The sequence below is a fragment of the Corvus cornix genome, chromosome Z (genome assembly GCF_000738735.6).
Source record: "Corvus cornix cornix isolate S_Up_H32 chromosome Z, ASM73873v5, whole genome shotgun sequence".
NCBI classification, from domain to species: Eukaryota; Metazoa; Chordata; class Aves; order Passeriformes; family Corvidae; genus Corvus; species Corvus cornix.
In genome coordinates this window covers 56,591,504-56,604,904 of record NC_046357.1, presented here as the reverse complement: position 1 = coordinate 56,604,904, position 13,401 = coordinate 56,591,504, and the positions used below count along the sequence as shown (strand labels likewise).

General features: G+C 39.1%; 1 protein-coding gene across 3 annotated transcripts in view; it reads left to right on the top strand.

Annotated features, from left to right (window-relative positions):
• FOCAD (focadhesin) overlaps positions 1-13,401 on the top strand; it is a 96,596-nt gene that overhangs the window by 64,280 nt on the left and 18,915 nt on the right. For all 3 annotated transcript variants that reach the window (XM_039566936.1, XM_039566935.1, XM_039566937.1), the window contains 7 exons: positions 3,323-3,415; positions 5,361-5,449; positions 7,516-7,557; positions 8,865-8,973; positions 9,481-9,597; positions 9,946-10,184; positions 11,613-11,702. In XM_039566936.1, the coding sequence (XP_039422870.1) occupies positions 3,323-3,415; positions 5,361-5,449; positions 7,516-7,557; positions 8,865-8,973; positions 9,481-9,597; positions 9,946-10,184; positions 11,613-11,702 (779 nt within the window). The remainder of the gene's footprint in view (positions 1-3,322; positions 3,416-5,360; positions 5,450-7,515; positions 7,558-8,864; positions 8,974-9,480; positions 9,598-9,945; positions 10,185-11,612; positions 11,703-13,401) is intronic.

Genomic DNA, 13,401 nt, shown 5'->3' with positions numbered 1-13,401 from the left:
GTGTGGTAGATGGTGGCTTTGTCACTCTGAACTGGTGCAATTTGTAGGGGTTTTTTTAAATGGAGAATGGTCTTGCCTTTGCATGTTTCTCAATATTCAAGCACTTTCTATGTGTTGGAAATAGCACAAGTTACTTTTTCCTATTCATGAGTCATATTTACAGGCACAATTGCAAAGTTGAGTTGCAGAGGTGAGTTATGCAGTATTAAATACTTCCCTACAAGTAATAATCATGTTAGACACTCTGTATACTCATGGGAGAAGCATTTCCTGCGTATTTTTTAAGTGTGTTCAATTAGATGTGCTGTGATGATGTGCATCTTTGAAAAGTAAAGTGAAAAGCTCCTTCTGTGCTTTTCTTTCCTGGTTTGTTTTTGATGTAACCAAGATACTCAAGAGCTTATTCAAACCTTGTATGTGAAGTATCTTGAGATGATAATTGGATTTTCTGGAGCAGAATTCATTGTAGTGTATTCTTCTGTGCCTAGATGGGTGTAGTTCAGAAAACCAGCGCAAACTATGAACTAGTAACTGGTTTCTGCTACTGAATTTACTGAGTGTATTTCCTTCAGTGATGAAACAGTATTCAGAAATAAGTTTCTGACAGATTTTTGTTTTTCTTTTCCTCAGTCTACTGTGCCTTTGAGAAAGATGATTTTTTTTTTTCACAAAGGAATGTTAGGTGGTGGATTTGGAAGTATATGCATGCAAGTATGTTAAAAGGATCCTCTAAGCAAAATTTAAAATTAAAAGAGATTCTGTTTCACTATTTCATTGATACAGATATGTAATGCTAGCCTTATTTATGAAATCACTGAGGTGGCACTTTATATGTCCCGTATGTGAGCAGGGTATTTAAAAATATGCCTAACACTTCACTGACATAAGGGTATTGTCCCAAACACATACAGGAGTAGTACTTCCTGTGATTTGCCAGCATTACCTGTCTTGCATTTTGACCAACATGGTCTATGATTTTGTGTCTTTTCAGGCAGACTTATCCTTCTTAAGCATCAGTCAACAGGCTCAGGTTACTAGCTCCAAGTTTATGCCTTTTCTTACTGCCTCAGATACCAGGTTGCAGATCTTCCTTAAAAACTGCTTGACAGCTTGGTCTGGCCAAGTGATGTTCCTAAGAAACTCCCTGTATCAGTGTGGCAATGTTACACAAGCACTCACCCTTGGTTCACAGTTCCCTTAAGCCTCATTCCCTGCCCCTCCCCACCCAGCCAATATTTTCTTGCACATAAACTGTGCACTCAAAAAAAAGTCTGAACTTCACTTACCACCTTTGCCTGTGGTTGCTGGTATTAATTAGCAAACACTTAGTGTAGTTGTTGTTACCCTTTGTATCCAGGGATAGATGACAAGTAAAGGCTACTGGTTTCCTGTACTGGAATAGCAGGTCGCAGTACTGCTTATATGAAAATCCTCAGCACTATGTCCCATCATTTTCAGTTGTAGATGAATTCTGAGTGTTCTTTTTATGTGAAGATGTTCAGTTCCCTCTTGCTTTTCTCACATTCCACATACATGCAAAACGTTTACTGCCATGAAGGAAGTTAATTAATGAAAAGAACCTGAGCAGTTTTGTTGTCATCAAACACATCTGCACGTTTTAGGTGTTCCTGATAGACCGTATTGTCCAGATGCTTTAAATGTCACAAGACACCTAAAGCTTTGTAATTAATTCCTGCATGAACACCTGCAGTATTTTGCAGGCCTGCTTTTGTTGTCTTGCACAAATGTGGATTACGTGATGAACTTCACAACTCACTAGGAGACTAGTTAAACCTGATACACCGAATCATTTAGGTTGTAGAAGACCACATTGGGTCCAATCTTTGACCAGTCACTACCTTCTCAGATAGACCATGGCACTAAGTGCCACGTCCAGTTGTTTCTTGAACACCTCCAGGGATGCTGAATACACCACCTCTCTGGACAGTCCATTCCAATGCTTAACAGGTCTTTATATGAAGAAATTCATCCTGATGTCCAGCCTGAACCTTCCCTGGCACAGTTTGAACTATGTACTCTTGTCCTGTCACTAATTGTCTGGGAGAAGAGGCTGACCCCCACCTAGCTGCCCCCTCCATTCAGGTGGAGAGCAATGATCCTCCTTTTCTTCAGGCTAAACAGCCTCAGCTCCGTCAGCCGATTCTTACAGGACTTGTGCTCCAGATGCTTTACCAGCAGTGTGGTCCTCTGGACACACTCCAGCAGCTCAGTGTCCTTCCTGAAGTGAGGGGCCCAGAAATTAAGACAGGATTCTAGGTGTGGTGTCCGCAGTGCCAAGGACACAGAGACAATCACTGCCCTGTTCATGCTGGCCACTCTATTGCTGATCCAGGCCAGGATGCCGTTGGCCTTCTTGGCCACCTGGGCACACACTGGCTCTTGTTTAGCTGTCTGTTGATCAGCAGAAATCTAAATAGTGTAATGCACATGTCTGAAACAGTTTCAGAGTAGAGGCTATGGGGAAGACTGGAATTGCTGCAGGCTCCTCGGGAGCCAAAGGAAAGCAATTCTAACTGGAAACTTGACTGCTCATCAACTTCTGGAGGAATTGATGAGCAGATGAAAGGGGGGTGTGAATATAATTTTGACTAAAAAGGAAGGAGTAGTGTTAATGAGTCATTAATAAGATAGTATTTCCTTTTTTTACTGAGCATATTTGTATTGTTTGTGGGATGGAGTATGTCATCTTTTTTGATTGACTTTTAGAATGTTTTTATTTGTATAGATGTATTAGTACTTATTCACAAGTCTTTCAGGTTCACTGAAAGCAGTGAGCATGAAGCTTTAGCACAGTCCTTTGTTTTTTGTTATAAAATCCAAGTAAAGAAAGAATACTGACTGCTTTGTGTAGATCATTAGGGGCATAAAATAGAGATGAATAAGCAGGAAGACTCAGGAAAGTAATGATACAAGGGGAGGTCAGTTATTTATGTTGGTTAACAATTCTGCTTTTAGAAACATCTAAGATCTTCACCAACTATGAAGAAACATTTGCTAGTGCTGCTGAGTGTTGTGCTTATTGCCACACATGGTTCCACTGTCTCTCTGGGATCAATTATTTGTTGCACTACCTGAAGCAACCACTTTTGACTGGCCTGGGTAACGAAGTTGACAGTAACTTGGTGTGGCTAAAATCAGAAAGGAGAATAAAGTATGTTATCATTTTAGTTTCCTACAGCAACGTGTAATGGCCTGTGGAAGTGAGTGAATGTTTGTCTGCAAATCATAGACTGGAGAACGTAGATTCTGCATATGTTAGACTTAATGTAATTGCTTCTAACCTTTCTGGTGTGTTGCACAGGTTAATATTCAGCCTTCTGAATGGCACCACTCCATACTGCTGCCACAGTCCTGGTTAGGATTTATGAGTCGGACCTACAGTGCAATCCTGCAGGTAATTTTGAGGTATATAATATCGTGGATATTAATGCCTATTCAAGAGGTATGGGTTTTAATTTTACCAGCAAGAACACTCATGCAAGTTATAAAACATACAACAAAAGTAAAGCTTAAGGTGCTTAATTATAACATTTGTAAAAAGGAAATAGAAATAAAAATGTGTCTTCAGTTAGTGACAGCACAATCTGGGGTACTTTGTAGAAGTGCAGCTTCTATTTGCAGTTCAGGTTCATGCAGGTTTGTTCATGTATCAGCTTGCAGAATGTGTCAATTTTGAGAATTTTTAGAAGATTAAATTTTAGCTAGAGCTCTAATCTATTGCTTGGGTAGGAACTTCGTAATAGTAGTACCACAAAGGAGACAGAAGCTATTGAGGGATGATTCATTAAAAAGAATTGCCCTTAATCAGCATGTAATCCTGCCACACTGTAAGAGGCTCCTCACAATTTTTTCAACCCTGTCTAATGATTAGGAAATATCTTAAGTTCTCTCTTTCACTAGGTTAGCTGACATGATATCTAGACCGATGTAGTATCATCTGGTTTTCAACAGGAAAATTATCTAAAAAAGGTTTCGCAAATAGCTGCCTTCCAGAATGCTCTCTTTGTATTACTAGAAGGGCTTATTTGTTTGTATTTCCAGGCCATCTCAGCTGTTTTCAGCACAAGCAGCTCAGGTTGCTGAACAAATTCTAGAAGCTTTGACTGTGCCTTGTTCTGCTGTGCAGCAAAATACATGCTTCTCTCACATTTTCAGAACTACTTTTATCTTGACTGTCAACAAAACGCAAGATCCGAAACCAAGCCAGCCCCATTCTAAAACAAGCATCATCTATTCACATTGCAGCTTTAGGTCTTGGGGGACATTGTTGCTTGCATTTAATTCCTTTTCTCTTTTGCTTCCCTTCCAAGATTTCACAAGAAGCTTAGCATTTACCAGACTTTTTCTGAAAGATCTGTAGGATTTCTTGCCATTTTACAGGACAGTAGAGCCTATGTTTGTTGCTTGTTACTTACTCCTTATGCTTTTGTAGTACATTTCATCCGAGGTGGCCAGAAGAGACTACAGTATAAGATGAGTAGTCTCATAGTTCAGTAGTACATAGTTCAGTATTTCTGAACTGCTATACTGCTTTCTTTTTAGTCAGTGTGTTGTATATACTCCTCTAATCTCTGTGGAGGGTTACTTTTTGAGTGAGACCTGGACTTTCAAGATGCACTGTGTTGTATTTTCTGATTGGTATGTACATCCAAACTACAAGCATTCAATACCAGAAGAACACAGCATATGTGCCTGTATTTTTTTCCCTTAAGGCATAATAATCTGCTAAGGAGCAGTAATTGACAACCTATACAAGTTAAGTTATAGTTCTATTGGAGACGGAATGTTAAAACAAAGGTGCTTTAGATATGTTTAGATAACGTATGTGTGACGTATGTTTTAACATGATAGAGGGCACAATCTGTGTCACCTCTTTAAATGTACAGAAAGAATGGTGTAGGAAATCACAGGGAGGTCAGAGTTACGTAAAGGAAAAGGAGGAGGAGTTCTGCTTTAAGTAGAGCATCAAGACACAAAGTGATGTTTTGCTGTTAGAATCCATTTTGGCTAGCAGGCTTCTAAAGCTCACTCCCTGCTAGTTGTAGCCCTTCCCAAGGGAACTTGGCTCTACATGTACTAGATAGATGCCTCAGTATTTGTGGTTGTTTATGCCATCTGCAGTTTGTTTTTCTTACTTAGAATAAAAAATTATGGATTCTTCTACTTAATATATTATAAATTACAGTGGGATCCCATATGCGAAGTAGTCAAGGTCACTTATGAACTAGGCCTTAGGTTGAGGGCTACATGTGTTACCTGAGTATTCTCTGAAGAAATCCTATGATTTTAGAAATCTTATGATGTAAGATCGACTTCTGACTTATTCTGCAATTCCGCAGGGGAGGCAGGCAGAGCTGGAGATGCAGTTAAAACATGGTAAAGAGGATCCTGAAGAGGTGCAGTACAAACAATTTACAGCCTGGCTATGGTAAGGAAGTGCCTGTGTGCTCCTGATCACTTGAAATGGCAAGTGATGGGACAGAGGAGGGCAAGGTTTTAAAGCCTTTAATTTTGCAAGTTTAAAGACTGTATGAGCACTAATGAAAAAAAAACAAAAAAACCAACAAGAAACCACCAGGTATAGTGACCATGGCAGGAGTGGGGAGTGAAGAGAAAGACTCTTGGGTAACTGTAAGGATTTCCGTATGCACGGATGCACAGGTACGTTCTCCTCTGTGGAACCTGAAAACTGTGTAGGGTGAGCAGCTGGGAAGAGTGAAGAAGTATTTGCGGGTTTTGTAACATGTTAAAGGAGAAGGGTTATGCAAAGATAAAAATTTACTTCTTGAGAGTTTATTGAGCTGTCTCACTGAAAATGCCTAGATGAAAGAAATGCAGGTCACAATCTGATGTCACGGTGGACTGACACACCCCACTTCATACCGTAAGTTTGCGTTATTGAGAGTGAGGATGTTGTTTAAAAGCAAACACATGATGCACACCCTGATCCATATCCTCCGCTAATTCTGTTCATTCAGGGGAGAAGTGTCTCTCAATCTGTCAGGATTTAGTTGTGTATGTGCATGGCCAGGAGAAGAAGGTGGGAAGTGGGAGGATTCACAAGAAAAAAACCTACCTATCCATGGAGAGTATAAATATCTGTTTCTGTGCCTGTTCATAAGTGCATTGGAAGTAACGTATGTACAAAGCCAAAATGCCTTTTGTCTGTTTCAGTCAAAAAGGTGTGTTACTAAGTCCCACTCTAGAGGAATTCAAAATCTGTGTCTGTTTTATTCCAGCTAATTCGGGAATAGAGGCTTTCATTGTAAGATCCAGAACGACACAGTGTTGTAGAAAAGATCCTTTATTAGTGACTGATCCCTTTCTTGATAGGGTATAAAAGGGCCTATAACAATGCTGCTTTTGTAGGTTTCTCCTAAAAAAATTTCTGGTCTATATTTCCTAAATTGTGATAATGTAAGCTATGTCAAAAATGAACAGAATTCCATTTATCAGGAAAGAAATCAAAGCAGTAAGTGAACTGGAGCCCAGTAGTAGCTTTCTTTTCCAGTTCCCAATTATTTGCTTGGTTCCTCAGGGCTCTAACTTCAGTAGCCATTAAGCATTTTTGTTGCTTACTGGGTTCAACCTAATTGTGGACAACATGGTACAAAATTCTGTGTTAATCTATTGTTGTATAAGTACTGTGTAAGTTTGCATTGGTATTTACCAAGCTGTAAATGATTCTAGTGTGGTGGGTTTGAAACTGTGTAAAAAAGCAGTGTGATTATGAAGGAAAATCTGGGGAGCTTTGTTTGAAAGCTTGAGTGTAACTCAGTCTTACAACATACAGTCCTGTTTTAGGAGACAGTCTAAAGTTGTCTTTTTCTGTAGAATGACATTGATGACCATGATAGAATTGTATGTTCTAGAATAAAGGATCTCTCTCCTCATCCACACTTGTCAATGCAGGAGATCGATTGCATCTCTGCTTCGGTCCTGATATGAATGCAAACCGAAACAATTGAAAACAAGTAGCCTATTATAAATAAACTACAATAATGTGGAAGAAATTGTAACCACTCCTATGGCTTTATTGATTCAGGTTACTATACCACTTAATAGCATAACTGCCCATAATGGTTTCCAGAAATATAGTAAGTGTTGAATAAATTGTAATGCTTGTGCATTACAAAACATTCAGATTTCATTATGCTAGAACATACCACAGTATAATGAAACTTACGTGTTTGATATGCTCAAAAATCAAATTTATGGCTCTTGCATGAAAACCAGCATTTTACAAAAAGTGATATTAAGTCAAATAAAAGCCCTTTATAAAACACTGGGAGTGCACATAAGCATGAAGGAACTTAGGGTGGTACATAGATATTTTTACAGATGAAATGCTTGTAATTATTTTGCACTAAGTCTTCTGATAGGCTGATACAGTTGTTAACCTAAAATGGACACATGTAAGGCTTAAGAGGTATTTAGCTGAGCTCATGCTATTCTATAATGAACATGGGGTAAATTCTTTCTATTCTCTTGCAGGGTCAGAGATATGTTGACCGATGTTATCAAAGGTGCTTCCAAGTAAGAACTGCTAAATTACTATAGATGATGGTTTTTTCCCATATTTTCAATAAAGAGAGGGACACTGCTCTTTTTCCTCCTAGGTCTTGTCAAGATGATGATTTTTACCTTCATTAAATTTAAAGCATCCAGGTTTCATGAGTGTGTAGATTTAGAAGTTTCTCTCTGAGGTACATCATGAAATGTAGCCTTTTAGAAGTTGATGATCAAATCAGCAAAGGTTCCATGCGTAAATTAGGAAATTATTGAAGGCAAGAGATACAGAGAGACTTCAAAGAACTTAACTAAATACCTTGTTGTAATTATTTGTAAGTATCTCTTATCTGAAAGGAGATAGTTTCACTGTTCTGAATGATGACATTCCACTAAGACTCATGTATCTTGTTTTAAAAAGCAAAATAGAAATCCAGAAGTTATTTTTACTGTGATAATGACATCTTTGGATCTGGAATAAATGCCAGATTGGCAGTGTAGGTATATTTTTACAGCAGCAGTCAAGGAAATTTTTAGAAATGGAAGACTGATGCAAACAGTCTGTTGGTCTGTAAGTGGTCTAATACAGTTTTATTGTTCAGCTGCTTTTGTAAAACAACTTAAGAGAGTTCCATCAGGATTATATTCCAGTATGTTTTTCTAGGAATGCTAGAATATCAACATACTTCCTTATATGCAGCTGAACACAGCTATATTCTCCTTCTTTTCTGTCAGTGGCAGGTCTTCTTTCTGGATTTCCTTAGAGGTTTGTGCTGTCATAGAAGTTAGCACTCTTTGAAACCTATCATTTTCCATGATATTAGTGGTTTCCTAGTGCAAGGAAATAATTAAAAACTTTTTTTAAGATGATACTTCAATAATGGCTGCTCTGCTAAATCATGTGATGCTGTTGCAATGAAGTGGCATCTGCCTCTCTAGCATTCTCCATTTGAAGATATTTTTGTTTTGTCCTCTATGGAGATGGTACTAGCTAAGACCAACTGCTGCATTTCTATAAGTGCTACTTGCTCGCAGGGTAGCAGTCCTAATTATAGTGGAAGGAAGCTTCTGCTTTTATACAATTTTGTGTGTGCTGGCTATATAAAAGACAGACAAGAAAAAAAAGACCAAAACACTTCTCTTCTCTGTTCTTTAATTCCTGAAGACGAAATGTAACAGGTTTCTGCTGAGCTAGAAGAGAGTCCAGTGAAGTTGCTAGGTGCAAAGGCCTTCCCTTCTGGATCACCTGTAGCATAACTTTTCTGCTTTGAGATACATGTTTTGTTGCCGGCATCTCTATTATGTTTCTTAACTGTTTGCCTTTTTATGTTCAGAGACAGCCCAGTGGTGAAAGGAAACTCTATTTTTGCTTTAACTGGCCTTGCTGTTGCTGTAGCCAAATACGAAAGCAGCCTTTCCTCAGACACTGAAGGAGTGCCTGAGGTGAGTGAATCTAGGAGAGTCCCTTCTCTTGTGGAATACAGAGAAGTAATATGACCAGGTGTTTGGGGGGCTGGTAAGTGGATGTGAAGTACCTTTCATTTTCAAGTTCAAATTTCACCACACTCAGTGAATGCCATCTGTCAGATGCTGTGATCTATACAGAAACAGGTAGTGTGTGTATGGGCATTGTCACAAGAAGCATAATGACTAACTCATTTATTTGATGGTTTTGACAGATGAGATAGAGGTCACTTTATGGACACTGAAAGCCAGCCAAACTGTTTTTTCGTGATTTCATAATTTTTGGCTCCACTGAACAGTGCTTGATCAAAAGTAGTGTCTGGAGAGTCAGCATTGGCAAGTAAATGATGCTACTTACAGTACATAGGAATGACAAAATAATCTCATTCATGATGGATCACAGCCGGAACATCAGCAGCTGAGCTTCTGTTAAGATAAAACTTGATTTAAGAAAAAATAATGACTATTTGGATTTGATTTTTGCAGACTGAACCTGATTTTATTCCTATGAAACACTGGATTTCCATGGTCACAGAGACCCTCTTGAGTATTGTGAATAGCCGCTACCAACCTAAAGGTCAGGTCTTCCCTTGGTTCTATCAGGTATGTGCTGTGGTATTACAGGCAAGGCAACATATTTCATACCTGTATTTCATACCTGGAGTTCTAATAATGAAGTTTCCTGGTTCTGTTTGAGCTGTGGTAATTGGAATAGGGGAAAATCAAAACTTTTCTTGCTATTGTTCTTTTTATATTTGTGTTTGCTTTAAATTTTTGTCTTTATTACCAAAATGGTAAAAGCAACATGCAAGGAATGTAAGATTGCAATACATCTGTGTTCCTCTTTGCTTTATAGGTGTTCATTTTTAACTCCTGAAGTGCTGAGTGTTACTGCCTGGAAAAGAGTAAGAGAAAAAGAAATACGAAATACTCTCTTTTCTGTTTTTCTAGAAATCCTATTCAGGTGAAAATACTGCTAGTATTATAGCTCGATCCTGTGCAGCCACAGCTTTGTCTCTCCTGGTGCCAATTTTCATTGTATCATGTAAGGAGAAGATTGAGGAGGTCCTGAGTATGCTTACTGACAGGTTACCTGGGAAACCAAATGCTGATGAGTCTCAAGCTGTTCAAATCCACATGGGTCTTGGTTTGGGGATGTTCATCTCACGTTTGTATGAAGAAAAAGTCAGGTAAGAAGTACCATATTTAATGTTGCTGTGCAAATAACTTCCTTTTTCTGCATGTGGCCTTAAGCTCTGAGGAATTAAAGTATTTACAAGTTGCAGGCAAATGATTCTTGAGGGGCTTTGTAATGTTTCTTAAAAGGTGTCTCTTATTATCAGTCTTCCCCCACACTTTAGCCCCCTCCAGAGCTATCCTAGGTATTCTGTCATTCTTTCAGGATGACTAATTTTCATAATATCCTCAAGTACAAAGTGCAAAGCAGTCAGCTAGAAGAGCGACACGTGGCTCTTCTAAAAGGGACTAGTTACACTAGAAGACATAATTGTAAAATAATTCACAGTCGTCATTGGTTGCTTTGTAAGTGGTGCTCTGGACACTGGATAGTGTTCACTTACATCATGTGAGTTACACATGTGAGGATGGAGCTACAATGGAAGTAGAGTAATGGGCTGTCTTTAAAGCATGCTGTTACAGCTATGTTTGCAGCACAGAGGTGTTCTGAAGCTGTTAGAAAATGCCTCCTTTTCAGAAAGGTTGGCCTCAGTTGCAAATTTCTGGTGATTCCAGAGAAATTAAGAGGTAGATTTGGCTTTATACTCCTCCAGTTTCTTGACTGCTAGGGATTTTGTCTTCCTATATACCCATAATAAATGTTTAGTTAGTACACAAGCACAGGTACCAAAGAGATTTGATTGGCAGTTGTTTGGTGAAGCTAATGTTTCCAAGGCACCTGGTTTTGTTAAAACTGAAGCACTGCTGAGTTCTAATCTTCGTGCTTTGGTGTCTTGATGCCTTGCTGCCACTGACTCAGCCACGTAATTTAGGAATGGTCTACTTCTGGATGTTCAGTCAGTGGGACAACTGAGCTACACACAAGTATTAAAAGTCTCTTAAAGAGAGTGAAGTTACATCAGCCCAATGTTTTGGAGTATGTGAATCTGTATTTTGGGGGGTTGTGGGGGGGGTTTTTTGTGTGGTGGAGGGTGTTAAGTGAATACATTTATGTAACCATTTCTTGCAGACTGGTTTTACTCTTTCACTGCCCTGCATAATTTGAAAGCGTAATCTTATACATTCTTCAAAGTATTGTCTTGCAACAAATCAAAACTCATAGGGATGTACCTATAGCTAATATCAGATCACAGAGTTAGTTTCCATTAAAGATGTCCTGTACATTATGAAAATGGTGTACATGTTTTATAAGAGGGGAGTCCCTATGATATATTTGGAGTGAGATGTAAATGCTTCTTTTTTTATCCGTAAGTTAGGGAATGAGGTGGAGAGAGATCTACAGAGCTAATAGTGTAAAATGTAATGAATTTTCAGCATATAAATACTTACAGGTCTAGCTGAGATCATGTTTTATCAGGTACCTCCTCCCATTGTCCAGCATTGGATTTTTTTTTTGTTTCTGTTTTGGTTTGGTTTTGTAGTGATATACCTGGTCAACAGATGAACTTGGTTCTCATGAAGTCCGTGGATGTGTTGGAGGACTGCTGCTTTGACACCAGTCTGGAGTACAAGTGAGTTTCCTGTATTACTGATGATACTTTATTTTGAACTCTACCTTCCTAATTCACACTTTCTTCTTTAATTCTGCACAGAACAATATAAAAATAGGGTAAGAAGACAACCTGTTCTGAGTACTTCCGTAGAATCAACAACTTGTGCAGGCTGGAAAGGCCCTTTGGAGGCTCGCATCCTCCCTAAAATAGAGGCAGTCATGGACCTGCTCTACATTGCTTAAGTTTTTACAGCCAAGGTTTGAAACCCCTAAGACTGGAGACAATAAAACACGTGTCAATTGTCATGAGAGCTAATATAACATGGCAGCATGTTTCTCCCACAGTAGAAGAAGTTGTTTCTCTTTCAAATCAGGGAAGGAACCACAGTATCTTGAGTGGCTCAGTGTGAATGCGTAAGGTTTTTTTGATTTTGAGCATGACTCTGCCCAGCTCTTCCTTGTTCAAAAGCAACAGCAGTAATTACCATTTGCCTTTGCCCTCCTTTGTCCAGTGCACTTTCTGAAAAGCTTTGAGGAGTCACAGCTGTGCACCATTGGGCTGTGAACCTGTACAGCTTAGTGAGGATTTCTGTTGTGCTTTGAGTGGCACAGGGTGAGACACACCGTACACAGGGGCTGTACCAGCTGCACCCCTTTGTTGTGCCTGTTGCTGCTGGTTTGTGCAGCCTGTTAGCTGGAGATCAAAGCCTCACGGAAGAGCCAAGCCAGACTTCTCTGGCGGCAAGAGGTTGCCAGAAGAACATGAAACAATGGCAAGCAAGAGAGGGAAGATTGAAGAGGGGGTAGTTTTTTGTGCTGGCTATGGTTTTTAAAGGTTAAGAGGAAGTTGGTGTCTAACATGAGTTCTCTCTGTGTGAAAAGAAGTAATGTACAGCTGTAAATGCTGCAGAGTTGTGCAAATTTTGTATTTCTACACTTGTGAACTGCTATTCCAAGGGAAGATCCTTTCCAGCCTTTTCATCCAGTGTGACATAGGCATGATTAGCTGTGAGAAGTGAGCATTTTCACCAGTGTTTCACCTCTGCCAAACTGGTGATTTTCACTAAAAGTAGGCGGCTGTCAGTGTTTTCAGTATAGGTCTGCTGAGCCGTGTAGGTGTGGGAGTTGGTGCTATCCGGGCTCAGGCTGCCCCCGGTGGAAGGCAGGGCTCTCTGCAACCTGATGCTCTGGCAGTAAAACACTTCAAATGTGCTGGGAAATCTCAGGTATCATGTAGATGACGTATACTTAAATACTCATTTTATGTAGTTCACAAATAAGGTAGCCAAGTGAAATCAATTGTTAGTTGCAAAAAGGGGAGCAGACAAGGTGAAGTTTTATTCCTGCTTTAGTCCCCAATTATGTTTTAAGTCTCTGTTAACAGCGAATAACATAAAATACTATAGCTCTAATGAGAAATTACATTTTCTTTCTATGTCGTTTTTTCAAAAAGCAGTAGTGTAAACTTGAATTTAGAACTCTTGTATATAAGCTATGTCCTTATTTTATTGACTGTTCATGAATTCAGATATACCAGTTACTTAAAATGGTTTGTTTGATCTTTGTTGGAAAAAAATACCCCTCCCAAGACACCGCTCCAAGTCTTCTAGCCATGCTCAGTCATCTTTAATCCCCAGTTACTGTAAAACATTTGCTTATAAATATGACTGAAGTTATTCTCAGATGTTTCTTTTTTACCTAGCTGAGTAAAAACAGCA